The sequence below is a fragment of the Nycticebus coucang genome, chromosome 7, assembly GCF_027406575.1.
Source record: "Nycticebus coucang isolate mNycCou1 chromosome 7, mNycCou1.pri, whole genome shotgun sequence".
NCBI classification, from domain to species: domain Eukaryota; kingdom Metazoa; phylum Chordata; class Mammalia; order Primates; family Lorisidae; genus Nycticebus; species Nycticebus coucang.
In genome coordinates this window covers 62158858-62179511 of record NC_069786.1, presented here as the reverse complement: position 1 = coordinate 62179511, position 20654 = coordinate 62158858, and the positions used below count along the sequence as shown (strand labels likewise).

Genomic DNA, 20654 nt, shown 5'->3' with positions numbered 1-20654 from the left:
AATGGGGTCCCTTGCCCACCACCCAGTAAAGGCCAATATACTGAGATACTAGCAGAGAAAGAGTTTAACTACTGAAGGTACTGAGCAAGGAGATAGTAGTCATTTCTCAAATTCATCTCCATGAAATTTTGGGGCTAAGGTTTTTAAAGGGTGGTTTCACAAATAAAGGGGTAGAGGGCTATTTTGCTGTCAGCTGAGGATGAACTGAAAGGCCTGGGAAGCAGAAATTGTTTCCTCAACTGGGACATTTCCTGAGTAAGGGGTCTCAAGCCTTGGATGGGTTCTCTGGTAAGTTCTCACAAGATCTTATCAGGGAACAACAAATTATTATGAGAGTCGAAGCCAATCCTGAAATAGGTTTTTCTTTTTTTGTTTGTTTGTTTTTGCAGTTTTTGGCTGGGGCCTGGTTTGAACCCACCACCTCCAGTATATGGGGCCAGTGCCCTACTCCTTGAGCCACAGGCGCCCCCCTGAAATAGTATTTTTTTTTATTGTTGGGGATTTATTGAGGGTACAAGAAACCAGGTTACACTGATTGCATTTGTTAGGCTAAGTCCCTCTTGCAATCCTGTCTTGCCCCCAAAAGGTGTGGCACACACCAAGGCCCCACCACCCTCCCTCCTTCCCTTAATCTAACCACCACTCCTAGAGTGCCAAGTGAAAACACCTATATTAAAATAATGTAAGGCCATAAGGTAGAAAAAGTAATAAAAGTCTGATTTCTATAAAAGTACAGACATAGGCTAGTTACTCAGCCATTGTTCCCTACTGCTACTGTAACTACTAACTGCTTTAAGTGGCCCATATATTCCCTGACCAGGGCGAGATTTGTGACTTCCCCAATGCTTCTGTTGTAAAACCTGAGGCTGGTCTTTGAGATATCTTTCAGACTCTGCATCTGAGGGACACAGTGACGTTAACCGCACTAGGGGACATGCTTGGGAACCAATCCAAGCCTTGAGATTCAACAAGGATCACTTAAACCTTGTGTACTATTTTTAACTACTGTTTTTAAAATCTCTTTAAGCAAAAATAGAAAATCTCTCAGTCCATTATATTTCAATGGAATTCTCTAAACTGAAGAAACCTTTTAGTAGCTGACAGAGTTGACTGATAGGTGCAAACATAAAAGTTTGCATTGAGATTAATTTTATTCTTCACTTGAAATGAACACCATTATTAAAAATACGCACTCACACACACACAAAAAAGTATAACTTATTTGTCCCTCTTAGCAGGGCTGGTAAAACAACAACAAAGCGAGCTAATATGCCTTCTAACAAAATACAAGAGATTGCAGCAATGCCTGCCAATAAAATGGGCCCAAGAAGCTCCTCGCCTTTCTGTAGAGAATTGATTTTTTTGCGCCATCTTGTGGCCATAACACAACCGTCACACGGGAAAGTTACCGCTTTTCCCCGCGCTGGTCAAGTCTATCCGCATTGCGGGAAATCGGCCTCTGCACAAACATGCAGAAAATGGTGCCTTTTTTTTTTTTTTACAGCCAGTGAAGGGATACTGACTTGCCCTTCTTCCTACTTCCTCCTCCGTTTCCTATTTTCCCTAATTCCACATCCTCGGGCCCGCCCACCCACTGTCTTCCGAGAACCGCTTTCCAAGGTGACTTTCCTTCCCAGCTCATAGTTGGGTCGGGCCCCATCCTGCTTCGCCCACCAACCCCAGTCCTCGGCTCCTCCTCTGTCGGCCTCTCAGTCCCCCCTGAGGGTGCCCGCCCACGCCGGCTCTGCGCTCCCCGCAATCCCTGCAGCAAGGGCCCGCCCCCTTCCTCCGGCAGCCAATAGCGGCGCGGCCCCGCCCCGCCCCTGCCGTCGCTCCCTGAGCGCTAGCGCAGCTGGGGCCTCGGCCGGGTCCTGGCGCCCCTGGGGCTGTGGCGGGCCTGAGGCCAGCGCGCAGCCGTGATCCCTGCGGTCCGGCCTGGGGAAGCCATGGACTCGGAGGTGCTGAAGGTGAGCGGGCGAGTGGGAGCCGGACAGGGGTTCCTTTGGGGGTGGCGATGGGCTGGGGGGCGTGGAGAGCTCGGGTGGACTTCGCGAGGCGGTTGTGCCCCCGTCGGGCCTGTGCGGTCCGGGTGTGGGAGTGTCGCCGGCCCGTAGGGAGGGCCGGTAGCCGACCCACCTGGTCAGCCTCGGGGGCCCTGCCCGGAAATCTGGAGTCAACTGCAGCACCCCCACCGTCTCGGCGCGCTGCTTCCGAATTGTCGTTAGTGCTATCCCCACCCTGTTTGTTGTGTTTATTTTTACTTTGGCATCATGTTTGCGAGGAAAGCTTGGGAAACATGTGACAATGGCCCCCAGGTGCGAATTTTAAGGACTTCACATCAAACTAGTATCGGCTTCCCAGTTGGACGGTAACAGGAGCACAGGAAGATTACTTGAAATAAATCCAAGACAGTTTAGTGTGACCATCTTCTCTATTTATCACTCATTCATCCATTCAGCCATGGCAGGCCTGTTAAGAAATGATAATATTAAGGAATTAAAGACAGGAGACTTGAAAATAAAAGTTTTCTTTTCAGATGATGGTCTTTGTGCACTCCTTCAACAAGTATTTTTTAAGGAAATGGTACTGAGTAAAACCGAACAGTCCCTGCTGTCACAGGTTTTACAGTCTAACTCTGGAGAAAAACCTTAATTCAGTTCATTCAACAAATACTGAATGCTTCCTATTCTAAGCACAGAACACTGCAAAAATAAAATTAAGAAAATCCCTTCCAGTCTTGGAGCTTAGATTTCAATAGGAGGAGTCAGAAGATAAGTAGGTAAATAAAATCTGCACCCTGTAAGATAAGTGGGTGGAGGACAATTTGGCAGTGCAGGAGTTCAGGGAGTGCTAGAGTTTTGCTTTTTTGCCTGAATTTTTACATTGTCCTTATGTCAAGCTATGCCTCCTTCCCCTTAAAGGTTTTAGTCCTTTTAAATTTATCCTTGTACTGCCACCCAAATGAACTCTTTAATACAAAAGCTTTCATTCTAAAAATGTGGCCCCTTATCACTTAGATTTGAGGATCAAGTCCGAGTCCTTAATATGAGGCTCTTCTTACCCCTCTGTTCCTCTCCAACCTCATTGTCTCCTACTCCCTGTCATACTTAAATCTCAAGAGCAGGGAATGGCAAACTTTCACTACAAAGAGCCATATAGTACACGTTTTAGGGTTTGTGGGCAATGCAGTCTCTGCCACATCTACTAGGCTGTTGTGTTTTGAAAATAGCCATAAATGTACTTCAGAGAATGAGCATGGTTGTATTCTAGTAAAACTTGATAAACACTGTAATTTGACTTTCATATAATTTTCACATTATTAAATAGTTTTATTTTTGTTTTTTTGTTTTTTCAACTGAAATGATAAAAACCATTCTTAGATCACTGGCCATACAAAAACGGGCAGTAAGCTAGATGTGGCCACAGGCTGTCATGTGCTATAACTCTTTAACTCTTGCTCTAGAGTATGGAGTGGTTTTTTAGTGATCTCTATTACTACTCCCATCCCAAGGTACTACTGATGATATTTTTTTAATTTGTGTTGTTATAGTTCCTCTGCCTAACTCCTATACCTTCCTTAAAATTAGAAAAGACAAATAGAGTATGTATTTGTGTGGCGGCAGAGAGTGAAGGTTTGCAATTCAGGAGTCAGCTCTGCTATTTTCTACAAGACTCTCCTTAATTTTGCTCTTCCATCTTCTCCTCACCCCACCTCAGGTATCACAGTTGTCTAAATGTTATTATCCTACATTCCCAAAGCAATTTATAAGCTCTATTCTTGCACTGACTACCTTGTGTTTCAGTTCATCTTTAGGTTGCAGTCTTATCTAAAAAAAAGTAAGCTTTTCTGGGACAGAAACCATGTTTTATTCACCTTTATAGTCACAGTACCTACCTAGTCCAGTGCATGGCTTTAGTAGATGATCAATAAATGTCTATTGGACTGACTAGCCTAATATGAACCAAGGCTGTGGCAATAGGTATAGTTAGTGGGAACTGGACTAGAGAAATGGAAAAAACTACTGACAAGTTAGACTTAGGGGGAAGGGGAATTTCATGGTGCAATTTTTGGCTTAGGTGTCAGGTAGCCTATGAAAATATGAACCTGGAGCTTAGACAAGAGGTCTTGGTTGAATACATTTTTTATCCCATCAACACACGGGGTTCAGAGAAACTTTTTTCTTTTTTGAACAGGACTTTTATATTATAAATACCTGAATTAATCCTCACACTCTTCACAATATCCAGTAAATTATTGGCAGCATTTTTTTTTTTTTTGCAGTTTTAGCTGGGGCTGGGTTTGAACCCCCCACCTCTGGCATATGGGGCTGGCGCCCTACTCCTTTGAGCCACAGGCGCCACCTTTTGGCAACATTTTACAAATGAACAGACTGAGGTATTGAAGATGGACCTGACATATGAAACCAAGTCTTTCTGCTTTTAAGTCAATGTCCTTTTATGATATACTAGGCCACTGCCCTTCAGGAGGATATAGGTGCTAAGTGATGCTAAATGCTGGACAGGAGTCAAGATGATATTAAGTGTCCCTGCTTGTGACAAAGTAAGAGGTCATTCATGACTTTAGGGGGTGAGGTGAGCAGCAGTGCACTTCACTGAGGTGTGCAAAGGAGGTAAGCGGGATGGGGTATGATTCACACTAAAGAAAACGTGGCTAAGAAGAGGAATGGAGAGCAGCAACTATGAGGAGGACAGCAAACTAAAAATTAGAACATTTGCCTGACTGATTAGACAGAAGGACAAGGACCGGAGCCTTCCAGAAATAGGGGTGAGAAACCCAAACCCTTAAGCCTGCATGGAGCGCCTAGGTCCTTAAGTGCAGCCTTTTGACTGAATTCAAATTTTACAGAACAAATCCTTTTATTAAAATGATGTAGCAAAGAAAGATGAAGCTTTCCTTGCCTCCTTTAGTGCTTAAAAAAGTACAGCCTGGAAATCAGAAGGCCACAAGTTCCCTACTCCCTTATCCGTATTTCTCACTCCAGCACAGTGACCTGTCGTTAAAGTAGGTAGGTGTGGAAGTTCCCAGATGGGTTTCTGGAGGAGAACCAGGTATACCAACGTGATGGTGTAAGCGTGGCTTCTCTCTTTGATTAGGTCGGCAACCAAGCTTTAGATATAATCCCAAGGAAAATGATGTAATGCACAAACCCAACTAATCAGAACTTAGTAGGTCCTGGTAGATGTTTTCTGTATTATAATCAAAACCATATCATTTTGGAAAAAGCTTAATGATGATCATTTTCATCGAAATATAGTTTAGGTCATTCTCACTGATGATTGTTGCAGAACTCACATACATACAAAGCAGGTAAGATGACATTTAGTGAACTGATGAGTTTAATTTGTCATTACTTTATGATGCTATAATAACAAAATGTTACGTATTTTAAAAAGAAAAATTTTTTTTAAGAAACCTATGGTCTGGCAATGGAAGGTTCTTATCTTTAATTCTTGGTTTTGGTCTCTTTTTCTGTTTTCTAAAACCTTCGAGAAAATGAGAAGATGTAGCAAAGGAAAAGAAAGGTGTGAAAGTATCCTGATTTAAGTACTGTTGGAAAATTTAGGGAAGAAGATTGGAATTATTAAAATGTTGAACTTTTTCGGTAATTTTGTTTTTATTCTATAATCCTTATTTTTGAGTGCTAACCATTAACAATATTTAAAGGAGCAAGGAAGAAAAGAAATCACATTACCTAAGGCTTAGATTAGTCCATGTTTTAGATTCACATCCATCCTCTTCTTAGAGTATTTCAGAGCACCAGTATCCCTTTGTAACATTTTGTCATTATTTCCTTTTAGACTTTGATTAATTACTATTGTAAAGAAAAATATTTCCATCATATGTTGCTTGTTGCCAATGAAGGAATTCGGACGTATGCCAGTGACTTAGTCTTCAGGTTTTATCATGCCTATGGTACATTAATGGAAGGTACGTGCCCATTATTAAACATGTTCCATCTGTTTTACATTCTTGCTCTGCACTAAGATAAAAAATTTATATCATAATCTTGATTTTCAGGTAAAATACAAGAAGCTCTTCGAGAATTTGAGGCGCTTAAAAATAAACAAGATGTGTGTCTCTGTTCTCTACTTGCACTGGTGTACGCCCATAAAATGAGTCCCAATCCAGGTATGGGATTAAAGCACTATGCGTAGGACAGTTTCTCCTATTCTCTTCATTTTATTTTTCTCAATTATTATACCATTCAGTCTGATCACACTTTCTCAGTATATAGGTAATATTTGTATTATGTGTTTTATCTTCTGTGACGAGTGTAAATTCTTCAAGGACAAGACACGTGTCTTGTAAACTTTCATATTCCTTAGAGCCTGTGGTTTTATTAGAACATAGCAGTTGTTTGAGTTAACTTAAAGGCAAACATATTAGGAATTGTTAGATAAAAAAGGACAGCCAGAAAGTATGTACTGTCTATACATAAATAGCTTTCGAGTGGCCAACTTTACAACTTTTTATGTGCAAATGTATAGGTGTGTACAGTTTATTTCTTCTGTACAATAAGCTTCTTAAAGGTTTTTATACCCCACGTAGGGACTGGCTCTTGGAATATATGCAGTAAATTTTTATTTAATGTAGGTTGGGAAATACAATTAGGTTATAGAGGGAACCTTATGCATAAGCCAGTGATTAAAGTTGTGTGAACTGTCCTTGTGCATAATTAATGGCTTAGTCTAGAAGAATTGTAGGTAATGAAGAAGAAATAGCATTATATTCTTTCATATAGATCCAGTAACAGCTAATAGGATTATAAATATAGATTCTATCACTGATAATTAGACAAGAGTTAAATGTCATAGAATTTTTTTTAAATATTAGAAAAGTTTCTTCTGTATGAAAATCTCACATGCCTTCTTCACTACACATACACGTGTACAAGTAAGTCAACCTATTCAACAATTATGCTTGTTTTCTGCAAGTAACTGTGTCAAATATAGTTAGAAGATACACAAGAATTGTAATAAGTGATTCATGACATCAGGTTTAAAATCTAGTTGAGAAAACAAAATGCAAAAACCACAAAGATTAAATTTCAATGCTACCGCTAAATGTTTAAAAAATGAAAAAAGTCAATAGTTAACTGAAATTGATACGTTCTATTAATCCATAGGAGTAGGCTGGGAAGTCTTTGTGAAAGATTCGAGCTTAATCTGATCTTTAAAGGTCAGGTAGAATTTTAATATGAAGGGTGCTGGCCAGATGGGAGAAACAGGTGAGCAGATACAAGGAAGTGATTCAGGATTAGTCTCTTCAGTGGATCTCCTGTCTCTATGCTCCCATGGAAATACTGCTTAGAGCAGAGAAGTTGTGTTTAGGAGAGCTGTGGTCAGTAAGTCTAAATAAATTAGTGCAAAATGTTTTCTTTCTAAAATAAAGTTTTCACTTAATTGGTTATCCTCACCAGTATTGGATCTGTTAAGAAATGTGATTTCCAGCGCACAGGAAAGATGAAAACAGAAATATTGTTTAGAAACACCTGAATTCTGACTATGCTTTCCACCATGGATAATGGGGAAGGGACTTGAGCTCTAGTAGAGGCCCAGATGTCTGTAAATATTGTCTAGGAAAGGCCTAGATTGTTAGTGTGCATTCTTCCTGAATGCTGATGTAAACCCTGATTATAAAGAGACTTGGGCTGAGATCCAGCAGTATCCAACTTTGTACAATGTTACAGTTAACTGATACCCATTAGGGATTTGATGGAATCTGGGCTAAAAAGTAACAATGCCTGTTTCTCTCCTGCCCTGAAGAATTCTTTTCTGTTTCTACATCAAGGTTATTTACTGAACACTTCTGAAGGAATTGTGGGGGGAAGTTGGGCAGAGGGGGAAAGGGCCATCTTGCCAAGGAATCTGTAACACTACAGCAATAATTTTGTTTCTTTAACTTGTGAAGTTGTGCCTTGCTCATTGCACATTTAAATTTATATCATGACAGTTGAAGGGAAGCATCGCATACCTTTGTCCTTGGAAGCTATTTCCAGAAAGGTAGAACTATTGGAATCACCACTCTCAGCTTCGGTATTTCTTCTTCCTTATTGTAGTAGTAGTCCTGATTCTAATGCAATCCGAAATATCGATATGATTGATATTTGTATCCTAACCAGATATTCATATAAAATAGATTTAATATGAGCGAATAGAATCTTTAAGGAGGCCATATGTTTAAGAAAGTAGCCAAGAAGTCAGTATTAAACTATGTCAGTAAGAGTAATTACACTACCTTTTCACTGCCTCCTAACAGTAACCTGGTATGTTTATATATTTTAGAATTGGGTATGAGAGCCAGGTAATTTTGAGTACTAGTACCAAACTTGTCCCTAATAATTGCATTGTTTTTGAATCATTACAAATTTTTACAAGTGTTATTATTTAACAAGATAAGCATATACAGCCTTTCTATTTTGGCACTGTATTGGTAACCTATACAGCTATGTTGTGGTATTACAGTGCTTGTTAATCACATGTAGTATTTGGGCACTTGAAACATCTCCAAGTTGATTGAGGAACTGAATTTTAGATATTATTTAATTCTAATTTGGTTGTTAAATTTAAAACTGTTAGTTGATTCAGTTATTAGAAAACTTATGTTTGGAAAAACTTGAATCTACAAATTTGCTTTTCAGTGATAAGTTTTATGAAAATCTAATTATTAATCAAGTATTTCTGAAGAAAAATTAATTAAGAAATACTGTAAGTATAAAAGGCACACCAGATTTTTGAAAGTTAGTAAGAAAAACGAATGTCAAATATCTTTTTATATGTATTTTGCTGTGTATAATATGTACTTTTTGGCCCAAATTTTTGAGAGGGTGTGCATTATACATGGGTAGTATTAATTCCATGTCTATGTTATGGAATTTATTTTATTAAAAGTTTATACATTAAAAGTATAATTCTAGAAAGCAATAACAATATCCACATGCACAATTATACCCTGGAATACAGTAATCAGTGTTTTGAACTTACAGCAACCTCGCGATGAGAAGAGCCAAGCATTTCTCTTTGTATACTTTACGTAGGAGTTAACAATCTAGCTGGTATTTTTACGAAAGTTATTGGAAAGTTCCCTGGAAAATGTCAAAATGGTTTTCGTACACTGTAAGTTTAAAACTTTGAATTTGAATTATAAAATTAAAATGAAAGATTTTTTCCCCTGAAAGTTTGGGCCCAAGACGTGGGTCCCATTGTACACAGGAGCACATTACACACAAATAAGATTAATTTTGCTTGTCTTTATTTCGTTGATAGGTCTACTAGAAAATTTTAAATTACATATTGTGGCTTGCATTTTATTTCTATTAGTTCTACATAGAGGGAAGAACTAAATTCTCTGCCTTGTTAATTACCTGACTTATTGTAAACACTTGATTCAGAACTTAATTTCCATTTAATGTCATTTTTTCCTCCCAGATAGAGAAGCTATTCTGGAATCAGATGCCAGACTGAAGGACCAGCGTAAAGGAGCTGGACAGAAAGCTTTGTATTATGCAGGCTTATTTTTATGGCACACTGGTCGCCTTGATAAGGCTAGAGAATATATTGACAGAATGATCAAAATAACAGATGGTAGTAAAGAGGTAGGTGTTTCTCTTACTTTAAAGTAGTAACATGAAAAGAAACTTAAGCTATTCATATATTCAGTAGTATCTGCGGTTCAGTTTTTTGTCTTACCTATTCTGACTTTATAAATAACAGCTTTATTTTAATGTATTGTAAAATAAGGATTCTCTGAGGTTGTTTATCTTTACATCATTAATGCTTAAAAAGATCCCTCCCTGGTTCCTTCCCTTCCCTTTTCTCTTTTCCCTTCATCCTCCTTCCTTCTTTTGTTTACCTCTTTCTTTTGTTCCCTTCCTCTTTTCTTATTGAACAGCTGTAGATATAAGGCGTGATTATTTATACTGTTAATACTACGAGATAAAGAGTACATAACTTTATTTTCAGGAATGATTCATCTAGTGGTAGCATACAAAGCAAATACCCAGCTAAGATTGTGAGAAAAATTACAAATGTGTAAGAGATGTGATTAACATATAAAAGAAAGTAATAGGTAACATTTATTGCTTGCTTACTTTATGTTAGACATAATTTTAAGTTAAGGAGAGATCATCTCTGTAAATGTTAGGAGAAGAAGAATTTTTTGAAGAAAGTAGCATTTGAGCTAAATCCTAAAAAATGGATATAAATTCAACAAAATTATGGAAAAAGGAAGTAGATGTTACCAAGGTGGGACATAATAGAAGGAAATGAGACATATTGATTCTAGGTGGGTCCGGTGAGACCTCCTATCTTATGGGAACACAGGATACGTAGATGACAAGAGTGGAAGAAAAGTTTGGAGTAGACTGGGACAAACTAAAGGATCTTGACCACTGTGTACAAATAATTATGTCTAATTTCATGGCATTGCATGCCATTGAAGATTTTTTAAACGTGGGAGAGATAGGCATATTAGAGCATAAATCTAGAAAGTTAGTTAACAATGAGTTGTAGGATGAACTAGCTTGGGAAGAACCTAGGGTGTGACAAAATAAAAAAAGAAAAAGTATTACTTTTTGGCAGAAGGTTTTGATGGATTACACTAAAATAGTGTATAGTAAGCACAAAGTTGAGAACTTTTCATTACTCACAGGACTTGTCAAATAGTAAGTAGCGGGCAAAGATAATAAGGCGTCAGGTATCAAGATGGTTTTAATATCCTAGATATTTCAAAGACCAGTTAACATAAATAGAAAATACTTTGGGATGAGAAGCTAATCTTGGAGGTATGTGATGTGTTTGAAATAATGCTGTATTTTAGGTGCTTGCAAAACAGTAAGAAGGAGATAGCAAATAAGCTTTTGGAAAAAGAGGAGAGAAGTGTAGGAGAGGTTTTGGGCTAGGAATACAGGTTGGGTTTCAGCCACGTAGAAACAGCAAGTAAAACCATTTAAATGGTGGCACTGAGTGGAAGGAGCGTTGATTGAGATTCTTACCTGTATTTATAGGTGAAATACAGGGAGATGAATGTAAAGTTATTTAAAGGTTTATGAATTTATGAATTAACCTAGACATTTTTAATAGAAGAGCATAATTTGCAATATTTCATTTGATCTTGAAATATAAAGAGTTTTCTCAATTCTAAATCTCTTACAACCCTTTGGCCAACTAACACATCTAAACACCCATGCTTTCAGTTTTTAATTTTCTCGGATCATTCATCCTTTCATTGGAAATTCACTGGACTAGTCACAGAGCTTAAGAAGAAGGTTGCCAAATTATCTGACTTGTTAGTATATGTGAAGCAAGACATCTTCTATTATTCTGTCTTAGTTTATTTGGGCTGTTTGTCTAAAAAGAGGCAGTAAATTCTTATTTATATATTAGATTACATGTTTTACAATTATTAGTAGTAAATTGTCAGTAAAGTTTCAAAGAGAATTTTGGTTTTACCAATAATGGAATATTTGACAAGCTTTTCAATATTAATAAAGAGTCCAGTCGTAATCTTAAGGATTGAAATTTGTAATATTCTTAAGACTCTAAGCTGGCAAAGGTTCAAAAATGATTTCACTACATAGAATTTTATTGTCATAACATTATTTGGTAGGGTCCTATTTGTCATTAATTGCCAAAAAAATGACATTAGGTTTATTTCTTTTCATTTCTGAAAAAATGGAATTAGAATTATTCATTTTTCAGGGGCAGGTTTTAAAAGCATGGCTTGATGTTACAAGAGGAAAAGAACCTTATACTAAAAAAGCACTAAGGTGTTTTGAAGAGATATTAGAAGATGGAAATGATCTTTTTGCTTTGCTGGGTAAGGTGAGTTGGACTTGGAGTAAATATATCATGATTTAAAATTTATCCATAATATATCTGAAATGCAACAAAACTAGCTCAAAAAAGATGATAATTTTCATGATACTATAATCAGCTCTCAGCTTTTAAGGTGGCTTGCATTTGTGTGGGAAACAGTAAACTAGATTGATATATTCCCTACCAAAGTTCCTGAATCTCAGATATGTTGTAGTGTTTTGTTGTTGTTGATTCATACATTCTTTCCTCAACATTTATTGTATGTCAATATGTGCAAGGCTTCACATATTCCTTAGTTTTCCCCAGTACTGTAGGTACTAGGGAAATCCCTGAGCAGAAGAAAACCACCTGCTTTTATGGAGCTTATGTTCTAATGGGAGAGACAGACAAAAAACAAAGTAGGTAAGTAGATTATGTAGTATACCAAAGGGTAATTAATGTAATAGAAAAATTGTAAACAAAGCAGAAAAGGTGGGAGAAGGAGAATTGGTACATGGACTTGCAATTTTAAATGAGGTAGTCAAAGAAAGTGACATTTGAGAAAAGACTTATAGGAGGTGAGGGTTAAAGCACTGTGGGCATCTGAGGGAACGCAAGTTCAAATACCTTAAGGCATATTCAGGGGTAGCAAACAGGCCAGTGTGGAAAGAGTAAAGAGAGTGAAAAGTAAAAGGTCAGAAGAAAGATTGGATGTGAGGGCAGTTGGATGTGGGGATGATGGGAGACATGGGCCTGTGCTGTAAGAAGGCCTGTGGCTTTTACTTTGGATTGGATAGATAGGCAGCCATGACGAGTTTTGAGCAGAGAAATAATGTGCGTGGACATACATTGTGATGGATGAGCAATTGTCAGTCCTTGGAAATCATTGGTGGATAAAAATATTTAAGAGGGACCCTTTCTTCAATTCCCATTGATGCCTTCTGAATACTTCGCAATTTATTATTTTTATTTTTGATTCAGCAAAAAGAATTTTTTTTGGGAGGGGGAACTATAGTCTGTTAGATAAGCAGTAATTTGAGAAGATGAGAGAGAAAAAGAGGAGTGCATGGCTATCTCGGTGTCTTGGCTGCTGTTAATGCCCTCACAACCTTCCTCCCGTCAATCTGCATGGATAGTGAACTCCTTCAGGTGTGTGGTCAATGGAACGATTATTCAGGTCACTTGCTCTGAAGTCTGACCTGATGGCAGCTGTAGGAATTGGGCATTTGGCAAGTTTAAAAAACAGTTCTTCTTGGACATTTTCTTCCGTTTTAAACTAGTTCGTATTTTCTGGAGCAGGAGCTGTTCCAGGTGTTAATATGAACAGTTTAGGAGGAAATTTCCTTTTTCCACCACTCCTCGAGATTGGTTTAAATTCTTTTTCTAATAGGCTCTGTTTCAATTATGTGTTCAGTTACTCTCTCACCCCCAAGTTCGTTCTTCTGACGTTTGACTTTCACTCTCTTTACTCTTTCCACATTGGCCTCTTTGCTACCCCTGAATATGCCTTAAGGTTTTGAACTTGTTACCTCTTCCATTTGAAATGCATTCCCTCGGGTGCCCACAGTGCTTTAACCCTCACCTCCTCCTATAAGTCTTTTCTGAAATGCCACTTTCTTTGACTACCTCATTTAAAATTGCAAGCCCATGCACCAATTCTTCAGTTAATTCAGCAGAAGGGTTACATTAGTCTAATTCCAACCAGGAAGATATGAAGCAAATGTACAGCAAAGTTAGTTTAAAAATAGCACTTTACACATATATGGGAGGGGAATGGTCTAAGGAAAAATATTAGATGTGGATACACATAAGGTCTTTGTAGCATGATTTTATTTTGCACCAGCTATTTAGGTAGATTCCTATAGCAAATCTAATTTTTAAAAATTATCTACAGGAATCTGTTTTCTATTGTTGTCAGTTATTTAGAAACAAATACTAATTATTTTGACAAAGTGCCATCTTTGGGTGGTTCTCATACTTTCCTTTAGTTTTATGGAAATATAATCTCAAACTGTTTCAGGTATATATTGCAGTTCTAGTATAGATCGGTTGAGACTAGATGTTCATTTTTAATTGTAATAGACAAGAACTCAATTTATTTGTAAAGGAAATCTGGAAGCAAATTAAAAAAAAAATCTAAGAATGTGGTAAGTCTACCTCATGTTTTCTTTTTATTGTAGTAAATGTATTTATAGCTTTGTTATTTCAAGCTATGAAAGTAATACATACACATAGTAAAAACATTGTTTTCAAAAAATAGAATAAAATCTAGGTAAGAAAATGAACATCACCACTGGAAATAACCAGTTAAACTGTTGTGCATGATAGCTCTTCACATTAGCAAATATAGATCTACAAGGTCTGTAAGTCTAAATAATCACTTTTAATAAGTACCTAAAATTTTATTAAATAGATATGCCAAAGTTTAACTACTACTCTATGTACAATTTAGATTATTTTTGTTTTTTCTATTATACATAAACAATTTGCCATCAAAATTATTGGTATGCTTCACTGTGGTCTTTTACAATTATTCCCTTAAATATTTCCTAGGAGTAAACATGTAGAAGGATTTGTTTGAACTTTATTTTGCTTCTTTAAAATTGTATCTTCTTTAACCTAAAAGTAATTTTTAAAAAAATGCACAGTTTCTAAAATTTCTTAAATTTTAGATGCTACTTGCAAATGTCCTGGAATTATTTTAATCTAAAGAGATAATTTTTCTGTTCTAAATCTAAATTATTTATTTTATGTTATTTCTGAAACTACTTAAAAAATCCTTTTATCATATTTTAGCTATTTAAAAGTGAATTTTAGAAGTCACAGGAAATATTTCTATCATTCTGTGATGCTTTGACATTTTATTTTGATAAAAGCTTTTTTTTCTAAATAAAATGATTTTTTTTACAGAAAGCCAGAAAATGTAACACACTAGTTAGTATTCTACCTACTCTGAATTGGTGGTGGAACCTTGATATGTAAGATCACAGTTTTGATGTCACTTTTTTTCTTTCCATCAGGTAGAATGTCTTGAGTTGCGCCAGAATTATTCAGGTGCTCTGGACACTGTGAACCAGATAATCGTGAACTTCCCAGGCTTCCTTCCTGCTTTTATAAAGAAAATGAAATTACAACTAGCCTTGCAGGATTGGGACCAGACAGTTGAGACAGCACAAAGGTTAAGTAAAAAAAGATGACATAAGTCTCTTTGGATCTGCTTATTTTGAGAAAAAGAAAATATATTTTTTAATGTAATTTTTCTTAACAGTATAGAATTGAGAAAACATTTAAACACTTATTGCTTTAAAATTTGAATTTATTGATTTACATAAATATCTGAGTACCTATTCTAAGACAAACACTCTTCTTGGGCAGACAAATATACCTGCCCATGAAATTTATATTCAAATGAGATGAGCCATATATAATCAAACCAAATAAGTAGATTATGCCATATATTGGAAAGCATAAGTGCTATAGAGAAAAGATAAAGCAGGAAAGGCCTAGGCACTGTTAAGGGATTTGGTTTTGTGGGTTGCCCAGGAAAGGCCTCACTGAGAAGATGACATGTGAGCAAAGACCTGAAGAAGGTAAGCGAGGAAGCTTGTCTGGGAGAAGATTCTGCAGAAGGAAGGAAAAGTGAATGCAAATATCTGAGGCAGGAGCACCTGTCTTATCCTGTAGTTTGAGAAGTGGGAAGGAATGAGGGAGGTGAGTATACTGTGAGGTCAGAAAGGAAGGGTGTGAAAGGTATGATCATTGTCAGTATTTTGATTTTTCTTCTAAAGTATGAAATCCTTGGAGGGTTCTGAGCAGAGGAGTGCCATGATCTGAATTACACTTGAAAAGAATCACTCTGCTATGATTCATCACAGGCTGGGAGTAGAAGCAGGAAGACTATTTTGCAGGCTGTGGCCAGAATCAACAAGAAAAGCAATGGTGGCAGACCAGGGATAGTGGTAGTGGGAATGCTTTGTAAAGTGATTGGAATTTGGATGTGTTTTGATTAGGAAAGTGAGAGAAAGAAAATAGTTGAAGGTAATTCCAAGGTTAGTGGCCTGAACAACTGAAATAACACCAACAGTATGAAGCTGAATTATTGTTAAGTGCTCAGAGTGCCCGGCACTGGGAAGTGCTGTTTATCCCTACAACAACCCTAAGAGGTAGGTACTATTAGTATATCTCTACTTTGCAGGGAAAGGTTAGTAGCTTATCTAAAGCCACATCGCCAGTTAGTAGTAGAGTTAGGATTCAAATGCAGAGCAGTGTGGTCTCAAAGACTGTGCTCTTAAATGCTACCTGTGCTAGAGGATGAGGTTGTCTTTAGCTGAACAAGAAGACTATTAAAAAAAAAAAGATTTTAGGGACAAGTAAAAAGTTTAGTTTTGGACCACAGAAGTTTGAGATGCCTCTTAGAAATCAGAAGTGGAGATGGATGTCTGCGTAGGCAGCTGGATTGCTGAATCGAGTTCTGGAGAGAGGTCTATGTTAGCGATAAATATATCAGGGTGACTGGCACCTAGATGCCATTCAAAGCTGTGAGACTGATTGAGAATAAATGTGTAGTAAATATTTTGGGGCCACAACTCAATACTTTCTGACTAACAAATGAATTTTTGACATTTAATACTGAAATTACAAAAAAGTAAAATTCATTGGTGATAAAAATACACTTTTAAAATAAGGATGTCTTGATAGAACTTACGTAAGCAGGCAGTATCCTTTTAAGATACAGGTGAAGCGTAAATTGCATAGGAAGCGAGCTCTAATTCAGTGTGGATTAAAGTTCAGAGACTTTCCTGATGACATAAAATGTGGAGCATCTTTTTGTATATTTATTTGCCATCTGTATATCTTCTTTGGTCATGTGTGTGTTAAGATCTTTGGCCCATTTTAATTGGTTGCTTTTTATTATTGAGTTTGAAGAGTTCTTTGTATATTTTGGAAAACAGTCACTTATCAGGTATGTCTTTTACAAATATTTTCTCTCTATATGTGGCTTGTCTTCTTATCCTCTTGACAGTGTCTTTCACAGAGCAGAAGTTTAAATTTATTGAAGCCTACTTTATCCATTCTTTCTCTTGTGGATCATGTCTTTTGTGTTCTAAAACACCATCAGCAAACCCTAGGTTATATAGATTTTCTCCTGTGTTATCTTCCAGGAATTTCATAGTTTTGCATTTTACATTTAGGTGTGTGGTCTATTTGGGGTTATTTTTGTGGAGAAGGTCAGCTCTGTGTCTGTATTATTTTTTTGCATGTGGATATGCTATTGTTCCTCCACTGTCTGTTGAAAAGACTACCTTTTCTTCTTCGTGCTGTCTTTCTTCCCTTGTCAAGATCAGTTGACCATGGTTATATGGGTCTTTTTCTGCAATCTCTGCTCTGTTTCATTGATCTCATTGACTGCTCTTTTACCAATACCACATTGTCTTGATTATTGAGCTGCATACTAAGTCCTGAGGTCGAGTAATGTCAGTTCTCTAATTTTGTTCTTTGTCAATGTTGTGTTTGCTCTTCGAAGTCTTTGCCTCGCTGAATAAATTTTAGAGTCAGTCAGTTTGTCAATATTCACAAAATAGCTTGCTGGGATTTTGATTGGGATTACATTCAATCTATACATCAGTCGAGAAGAACTGACACCTTGTCTTAACCAAGGCAAGGAATATCTCTCTGATTCTTTGGTTCTTTTTTCATTTGTCAGAATTTTTAAATTTTCCTCATTTAGGTCTTGCACATATTTTGTTGTATTTATACCTAACTACTTCATTTTGGAGGGTGGTAATCCAAATGGTATCGGATTTTTAATTTCAAATTCCATTTGTTCATTACTGGAGATTGATTGATATTGTATATGGACCTTATATCCTACAATCCTACTATAATCCAGGAGAATTTTTCTGTTGATTCTTTCAGTTTTTCTACATAGATGTTTATGTCTTCTGAGAACAAAGACAATTTTATTTTTTCCTTTCCTAATCATTTTGGAACAACTGAGTAGCATTCTATGAAGTGAACATCCAAATAGTTTGTTTAGTTTTTCTCCATTGACATGTACTAAGCAGTTTAACATTTTTCACTATTCAGAATATTTACAATGAACATACACATGCCTCTTTGTATACATACAGGAATATTTCTGGGGGAAGGTTTCCCAAATGAAAGATGGCTGAATCAGATATGCTGTATCTGTTAGAGTGGGCTAACCTGTTTCCAAAATAGATCTAAACATGAGATGGTTCAATAAGAGAATTTTTTTTCCTCACATGGCCCTATTTTAGATGAGGATTAGAGTTGGTCAAGTAGCTTTCCTCAATATTGTTTGTAAGAGATTTGGGCTCTTTCCCTCTTGTGATTCTGCCATCTCCTAATACTTGACAATGACTGATGGAGGGGAAAGAGAATGTGGAGGAGTTATTCCTGGGCACAGAAATAGCATACATTGCTTCAGGGCCCAGTGACCGCATGTAACTGCAAAGGTGTCTAGCAAATATTGGACAGCCATGTGCCTGTGCAAATAAGGGGAGGGTGGATTTAAGGACTCAGATTAAAGGTTCTGCCTCAGGGATACATATTTAAAATTTTGATAGGCACTGCCAAATTGCTCTCCTAGGAAATACACTAATTTATATTTCTACCAACAGTCTATTGAATGTCCCCTCTCCCTATCCTCACAGGTTGGCTGTTATCAGTGTGTTTTCTTGGTTTTGTTTTTTGAACAGTCTGATAGAATAAGTGCGGTACCTTATTTTTATTTTCATTTTTTTTTGATTGTGTGGAGATTGAGCATCTTTTTATATGCTAATAGCTATTGGTTTTCTTCTGTCTATTGACTGATCCTATACGTTCTGTTTGCTTGTTTAACTAGGCCTATTGTTTTCTAAGTTTCTAATGGACTTTAGTATCTTTTGGAGTAGGTTTTCCATCATGATGTTTCTATTTTGACAGTTCTTTTTGCTCTTTTTCTGCTCTTATCTATCAAAATCAACCTACCAAGTTATGATATAAATGAAACTTTATAAGATCACATTTTGAATTGCATTAAATCTATAGTTGTTGGTGGAAAATGTTTTTAACCAAAACTGAGAGCAGTCTTCTGTCAGTCAGCTATATTGGTATGTAACAACCAACCACGAGTTTCAGGGCATATTGTCATAGGTATTCATGCCTTAAAGTTTGTGTGGATTGTCCAGGGTCTGCTGATTTCAAGCAGGCTTCAGGGGGGTTCTGCTTCAAGTTTCAGATCCAGCTGGTGGGGGTCAAGACATCTCATTGCAGTTCGGCTCTGGTTATCTCCAAGGGTGTTTTTCCAGGGCTCAGGTCAGAAAGCAGGAGCTACCCAGATGAAAGTCTTGGTCATAGTGATAGCAGAGGTGCAGGAGAGTAAGCAGAAATAACAAGGCCTCTGAAATTTAGGGTTGCCGTCAAGAAGCAGCAGTAAATACACTCTAGCGTTTGTGGGCAGTGCTGTTTAGGTGCATGGCAGAGGGCACACCTTCAGGGAGAGTTGAAAACTGGACCCAACAATTCAGTACACTGTGTCATCTGTAATAAGATAACTTTGGTGTTACCCCTTTTGTTCACTCCTTTTTTAAAATGTCCTTCAGTAAAGTTTTATAGACATTGTATAGCTTTTGTACATTTCACACTAAGTTTCTACTTGTTATTTTTTTCTTTTGGCTTTTGTTACAGTTGTTAAAAGAAAATTTTTCAGAATTTTTCTAATTTAATTTTATCACATAGGAATCTATTCCAATGTTACGAGTAACATTAATAGGTTCTTTAAAAGTTTAACCCATCTTTGTATTCCAGAAATTCTTGTAATAAATCAGCCTAGACAAGGGGAATTACTCTTTTAATATACTGTATTGTATAGTTGGTTGACATTTTATTTAGGATTGAGACATAATTTAATGAGACAAGTGCAGTCTATTCATATCTTTTTAAAAAACATACTAAAAATTAAATTCTAGGGACATTTTTAGTTTAAGTAATGACGGTAATAGTTTTTATAAAGCAGATAGAATTTTAGTAATTCAAATTACTTACTTGAACAGTAGGATAGTAAGACAAGCAAATCAATTTTTTAAGCCCTTTATTAAAATTAACTATGTAAATTTGTTTCAACACTGATTGACATATTTTTTCTGCAGGTTACTGCTCCAAGATAACCAAAATGTGGAAGCACTAAGAATGCTGGCTCTTTACTATCTGTGTAGGGAGGGGGATATAGAGAAGGTAGGTTGTATTGTATTATTAAAGTTTCCTCTATTAAAAATACATATAGGGCGGTGCCTGTGGCTCAAAGGAGTAGGGTGCCGGCCCCATATGCCAGAGATGGTGGGTTCAAATCCAGCTTTGGCCAAAAACTGAAAAAAAAAAAAAAAATAAATAAATAAATAATATATATATATATAATATACATAGTTCATTACACATACACACATCAGTGTGCTAGCATATATTAAAGTCTTAAACTTATATATTTAGAATGTATGTCACAGTAGTTTTTAGCTGATTACTAGAAATACAACTTAACAAAGAGATCAGCGTCTTAAATCAACTAGTAAGTCAAAAATATTATATAGTTGAAATTACCCTCAAAACTCCTTTAAATCATTAATTGTCATATATGTGGTTTCCTACATAAAACTCCTGACAGGATCTGTGTGATTAGTGGGACCAGTGTTACATGTGCAAAATACAATTAATAATACTTTTAAAATTTAATTGAATTTATAGAAAATTAAATAGGCTTAGGATGAAATCCCATTGAATCTTATAATAAGGTACATCTGTCTGTAGTAGTGAATTCACTGGAGTATGGAGTGCCAAAA

At 36.6% G+C, this 20654-nt stretch overlaps 1 protein-coding gene across 2 annotated transcripts in view; it reads left to right on the top strand.

Moving 5' to 3' along the window:
- Positions 1-1841: 1841 nt before the first annotated feature.
- Positions 1842-20654, top strand: part of TTC21B (tetratricopeptide repeat domain 21B) — a 91460-nt gene continuing 72647 nt past the window's right edge. Inside the window, exons 1-7 of one of the 2 annotated variants that reach the window (XM_053597853.1) lie at positions 1842-1967; positions 5821-5950; positions 6041-6151; positions 9451-9617; positions 11722-11844; positions 14838-14995; positions 19971-20055. In XM_053597853.1, the coding sequence (XP_053453828.1) occupies positions 1947-1967; positions 5821-5950; positions 6041-6151; positions 9451-9617; positions 11722-11844; positions 14838-14995; positions 19971-20055 (795 nt within the window). In that variant the 5' untranslated portion in view covers positions 1842-1946. Of the gene's footprint in view, positions 1968-5820; positions 5951-6040; positions 6152-9450; positions 9618-11721; positions 11845-14837; positions 14996-15898; positions 15981-19970; positions 20056-20654 lie in introns of those variants that run through there. The other variant, XM_053597854.1, reaches the window with a different exon arrangement.